The sequence below is a fragment of the Chrysemys picta genome, unplaced genomic scaffold, assembly GCF_011386835.1.
Source record: "Chrysemys picta bellii isolate R12L10 unplaced genomic scaffold, ASM1138683v2 scaf3573, whole genome shotgun sequence".
Taxonomy (NCBI): Eukaryota; Metazoa; Chordata; order Testudines; family Emydidae; genus Chrysemys; species Chrysemys picta.
Window position 1 is genome coordinate 1 of NW_027056274.1, and position 5,804 is coordinate 5,804.

General features: G+C 51.8%; 1 protein-coding gene across 1 annotated transcript; it reads left to right on the forward strand.

The window, feature by feature from the left end:
* The first annotated feature begins 18 nt into the window (after nucleotides 1–18).
* LOC135980484 (zinc finger protein 577-like) lies at nucleotides 19–5,566 on the forward strand. The gene is made up of 3 exons (XM_065580457.1): nucleotides 19–154; nucleotides 3,172–3,285; nucleotides 3,628–5,566. The coding sequence occupies exons 1-3, from the start codon at nucleotides 19–21 to the stop codon at nucleotides 5,373–5,375; spliced, it is 1,998 nt and encodes a 665-aa protein (XP_065436529.1). The 3' UTR covers nucleotides 5,376–5,566.
* Nucleotides 5,567–5,804: the final 238 nt, after the last annotated feature.

Below are 5,804 nucleotides of genomic sequence, written 5' to 3' on the forward strand. Positions count from 1 at the left end.
AGAACCTGGGGAATCGTGATGGGAACGTACCTAAAGCCTGTTCTCCCACCTCCACAACTGCCCCTCTCGCCCTGCCAGGCTGCAGAACGACGCCCACGCTTCGCTCCAGCCCTTGGCACAGGGCAGAGAAATGGCTGCAGCGGAGCCAGTTCAGGTAGGGGTTCTTGGGGGGTGGCTGGTGGGTTGCTGCAGGAGGGAGGGGGCAGCAATACACAGGGGGTGAGAAGGTTTGGGTCTGGTTTGGAGGTGGGAGCGGGGCAGGAAATTCCCAGGGTGGAGAAAGGGAGGAAGCCAGGGGGTGGCAAACCTGCTGGGACTTGTTTAATAAGTGCCCTGGATTCTAGGATCAGAGCCATGCGGTTCGGAGGGGAAATGCCCTAATTTGTGGGAGAGGAAACAACCCACCTAGGTGAGGTTAGGAAACACTGACCAGGCTCCCAGTGCTGGAGCCTGACCCGACTGACCAACAGCAGCTGTGAAATATGAAAGGGGCAGCGTAGGGGCCTTGCCCTTCCCTTCATATCCAGCTCCTCGCAATGAGGAGGGTGTTGGTATCTACCAGGGAATTGTCCCTGGACCCTGCCAGGGCTCCATCTCCTGTATCAGCCCCTGGCTAGTAGGTGTGTGATGGATCTGCTGGGAGAGACCAGGGGCTCTCTCTTCGTCCCCTCACCTGAGTGTTTCCTGGATGCTCTGGTACCAGATAGATTCATGGAGGGCAGGTCCATCGATGGCTATTAGCCGGGATGGGCAGGGACGGTGTCCCTGGTCTCTGTTTGCTAGAAACTGGGAATAGGCGACAGGTGAATCACTTGATGATTCCCTGTTCTGTTCATTCCCTCTGAGGCGTCTGGCACTGGCCACTGTCGGCAGACAGGATACTGGGCTAGATGGACCTTTGGTCTGACTCAGGCTGGCCGTTCTTATGAGTGGTTTGGGGGTTGGTCTCTGACTGCGAGCCCCTCAGAGCTTCCATTTGATTGGCTCCTTTCCCCCATGAATAGTGGAGTTGTGGCTGGGGCAGCAGGCACTGAGTGGGGGGCACCTGTTGTTTCAGGGGCCGGTGAGCTTCCAGGAGGTGGCTGTGTATTTCACCGTGGGGCAGGGGGCTCTGCTGAACCCCGCTCAGAGAGCCCTCTACACAGACGTCATGCAGCAGAACTATGAGAACATGACCTCGCTGGGTAAGGGTTCCTGTCCCCTCCGTTCTTAGGAGGGGAAATGCAGAGTTAAGGCTTATGGCATCTTCACAAAGCAACCTCTACTCTACCGTGTTTCAGCAACACCCCAACAAGCCAGTGACACACACCCTAGCGCTCTGCCCTCCCCTGCTACAGGACGCTCTGGGAACAGCGCACAGGGGCAGCACAGCATGAAGTCTGACATCTTCTCTTTGCTAGGGCAAAACTTGGATTTAGGTCCAATGTGACAAACAGAAACTTCTGACCCTTGGCCGGCACTCACACACTGATCCCACTCCACACAAACCAGCTCGGACCTGCAAAGTGAGATCACCCCTTTCCCCTCGCCCCGAGGTTTCCTCCTGAGTCACAGACTTCGCTTAGCTCTCACTGAGCCCTGAGGATCACTAGCACATATGTCACCAGGATGCTGACAATCTCGGTGACAAGACCTCACCCCTGTGCACCTTCACGGACCCAGCCTCCAGCCCTTAGCACGGGCATGAGGCAGACTAGGCCCCCAAGTTTTACATGCAGCTCTCTTCATATCACAGTCACATCTCTGCCAAGCTGCTCCCAGTCATCCACAGCTGACACACATGCAGGGAAATGCTGGTATTCCGATCCGTGGAACACAACACAAACCGTGGCATGTTCTTCTCAGTGGTTCTTCATAGCTGTATGTCTACCCTAGAGCTTTTCCCAGCATAGCTGTGTTGGTCAGCGCTGTGATTTTTCACACCCCCATCACACAGAGCTAGGCTTGCAAAAAGTTTAAGTGCAGACTGGGCAAGAAAGTGGGTTTTTTAGTTCAGAGAACTTGAAACTATTAATCTTCACACAAACATTTGGGTATAAAAGGGCAAAGCTTCCAAGAGGAACTTCTGCCGAATGCAAGAAAAATGCACCACACACATGGTGTGAAAGCTATCGGAGCTCGGGCTCAGGCTTCAGTTCCTGGGTGTCGTTCAGGTTCAGTGCCCGCAGCCCATCCCCTTGAGCAAACCTTTCCCTGGGCCAGCAGATTGCTGGCAACCCTCGCGCACTTCCTAGGGACGTAGTCTGGCAGCACGTGGGCATTTCCAGGTCAGCGACTGCTCAGTTTGGCTTGTGCTGCTCTGAGATTCCAGATTCCGCAGCTATTGGCTTTCAGAGCTGGTTTCCTGCAGAAGACGGGGTGTCCTGTATTAACAGATCAACGCCAAGTGACTGTGATCAGTCCAGGGACAATTAGAACCAGTTTCAGCCCCAGCTGTGTGCAAAAAACATTTCAAGACCAAGATGATTTTGTCAAAAGCTGCCTAGGGTGGTGGGGCTGAATCTCAGGAACATCTTTAACCAGTCACCCCATACTGGGACCAGTAACCCGTCCATGAATGACCATAGAAACCAGCACATTTGAAGGCCATCTGAATGCACCTGTGGAATTTAGGGTAGTTAGAATAGTTGGTTTTTATGCAGAAAATGATGCTTCTGTGGACTAGCTATTGCCTCTGGGGGAGGTGGATGACCTACCCCGACAGCAGAACCTTCCCATTGCTGAGTATCTACACTGACCCACTACAGCACTCCAGTCATGGGGTCTCAAGTGTAGACACATCCTGAGATACGACATTCGGTGACACCCCCTGTCCCTCCTATTCCTCACTGCGCTGAATCCCACCAGCCCAGTCCTACAACTCCCCCATTCTCTCGGGGTTTCTCTCTGGGATGAAGAAGCAGGTCCAGGGTAACTTCCCCTCTGGCTGGGGCCTTAACTTCCTGGAACGTGGAGTTCCTGTCTCTGTGTTTTAGGAGCCCCTTTGCTGAGCAGTGTCTGGCTGTGTGTGTTCCCAGCAGAGATGGGGAGAGTTAAATCCCTCATACGCAGAGTCTCCTGCACCTGGGGAGCTGCCCCCAGCCTTTCCCTGCTGTAAAATGGGCTGGGGTTAAAGTAATAGAAACGTCCCATAAATTCCCTGATCTCCCTTGTTTTCTTTCTCCTGAGCAGGGTGTCCAGTTTCCAAACCTGATGTGAACTCCCAGCTGGAACGAGGGGAGGAGCCGTGGGTCCCGGATCTCCAGGGCTGTGAGGAAGGAGAGATCCCCAGAGGTGCCTGCGCAGGTGAGGGATCATTAAACCAACTCAAAGCTCTCAGTGCCCGAAGGAAACAGCTGGGAGTCCCTAAAAGCCTTGTGAGCTCTCGGGGTTCAGGAGTATCCCCAGGAGGCCGTGTATCCTCAGGGCAGCTGTCGCTCATGGCTTCCTGCGCATCCTGACTGACACCTGGCAGAGCTCCCTCCCTGAGGGGATGTGGAGGCAGAATTGTTCCCCTCCTCTCTCCCCTGTGGGGAAGAGTTGTGGAGAATCCGGCTACTAGGTTTCTTCTCTGTCTCTCCAGCTCTAATTTTGGTTGTTTTCCCCTTTCCATCCCTGTCTCTGAGGTTTCTCTCTCTGTCCCAGCAGGTGCTGGGATGGTGAGTGAGGAGAAGAAGCAGAATCCTCAGCAGGAAGATTCTCAGCAAGTGGCACCACCTGGGGGATTATCGCACGGCTCCAGAGGGAATGTGTCCCGGCATCGTGTGCAGGGCAAAGCCTGTGGGAGTCAGCACAGGCCAGAGAGGGAGCAGAGAAACCAGCCAGCGGAGAAAGTGGGTAACTCCATTAATTGTCAGGGAACTCACCAGGACCTCCTGGAAACCACAGCCCAGGCGAGAATACCCACAGGAGAGAGAAAAGACACATGCACTGAGTGTGGAAAACATTTCACTAACCACTCAGGCCTTTTAAAACATCAGAGAATCCACACAGGAGAGAGAGCCCAAGAATGCAGTGAGTGCGAGAAAACCTTCACTCTGAGCTCTACCCTTAGTAACCATCAGAGGATCCACACAGGGGAGAAACCCTACGAATGCTGTGAGTGTGGGAAAAGGTTCACTCAGAGCTCAGCCCTTAATAAACACCAGAGGATCCACACAGGGGAGAAACCCTACGAATGCAGTGAGTGCGGGAAAAGCTTCACTGTCAGCTCAGACCTTACTGGACATCAGAATATCCACAAGGGAAAGATACCTCATCAGTGCTCTGAGTGTGGAAAAATGTTCACACAGAGTCCAGCTCTTATTACACATCAAAGGATCCACACTGGAGTGAGACCCTATGAGTGCCATGAATGCGGGGAAAAATTCACTGTCAAGAAAGCCCTCAATACACATCAGAGGATCCACACGGGAGAGCGCCCCTATGAGTGCTCACCTACTGACCGCTACACTTACCTACATGCCTCCAGCTTCCATCCAAGACACATCACACGATCCATTGTCTACAGCCAAGCCCTAAGATACAACCGAATTTGCTCCAACCCCTCAGACAGAGACAAACATCTACAAGATCTTTATCAAGCATTCGTAAAACTACAATACCCACCTGGGGAAGTGAGGAAACAGATTGACAGAGCAAGACGGGTACCCAGAAATCACCTACTACAGGACAGGCCCAACAAGGACAATAACAGAACACCACTGGCCATCACATACAGTCCCCAGCTAAAACCTCTCCAGCGCATTATCCACGATCTACAACCTATCCTGGAAAATGATCCCTCACTCTCACAGACCTTGGGAGGCAGGCCAGTCCTCGCTTACAGACAACCCCCCAACCTTAAGCAAATACTCACCAGCAACTACACACCACACCACAGAAACACCAACCCAGGAACCTATCCCTGTAGCAAACCTCGTTGCCTACTCTGTCCCCATATCTACTCTGGCAACAGCATCAGAGGACCCAACCACATCAGCCACACCATCAAGGGCTCATTCACCTGCACATCCACTAATGTTATATATGCCATCATGTGCCAGCAATGCCCCTCTGCCATGTACATTGGCCAAACCGGACAGTCCCTCCGCAAAAGAATAAATGGACACAAATCGGACATCAGGAATGGTAACATACATAAGCCAGTAAGTGAACACTTCAATCTCCCTGGTCATTCTATTACAGATTTAAAAGTCACTATCATTGAACAAAAAAACTTCAGAAACAGACTTCAAAGAGAAACAGCAGAATTAAAATTCATTTGCAAATTCAACACCATTAATCTGGGCTTGAATAGGGACTGGGAGTGGCTGGCTCATTACAGAAGCAGCTTTTCCTCTCCTGGAATTGACACCTCCTCATCTATTATTGGGAGTGGACTACATCCACCCTGATTGAATTGGCCCTGTCAACACTGGTTCTCCACTTGTGAAGTAACTCCCTGCTCTCCATGTGTCAGTATATAATGCCTGCATCTGTAACTTTCACTCTATGCATCTGAAGAAGTGAGGTTTTTACTCACGAAAGCTTATGCCCAAATAAATCTGTTAGTCTTTAAGGTGCCACCAGACTCCTTGTTGTTTTTGTAGATACAGACTAAGACGGCTACCCCCTGATACTTGACACCTATGAGTGCTGTGAGTGTGAGAAACTGTTCAGACAGAAATCAACCCTAATTACATATCAGGCAAGTCAAGACATACAGGAGAGAGACCCTATCAGTGTTGTGAGTGCGGGAAAGGCTTCAGTGTGAGCTCAGACCTCATTGTACATCAGAGAATTCACACGGGAGAGAGACCTTATAGATGCTGTGAGTGCGGGAA

Coding starts and splice junctions, on each gene's coding strand:
- LOC135980484 (XM_065580457.1), top strand. CDS start 19: ATGGGAACGTACCTAAAGCCTGTTCTCCCACCTCCACAACTGCCCCTC. Junction 155..3,171: donor CTGCAGCGGAGCCAGTTCAG/GTAGGGGTTCTT, acceptor TCTCCTGAGCAG/GGTGTCCAGTTTCCAAACCT. Junction 3,286..3,627: donor CCCCAGAGGTGCCTGCGCAG/GTGAGGGATCAT, acceptor CTGTCCCAGCAG/GTGCTGGGATGGTGAGTGAG.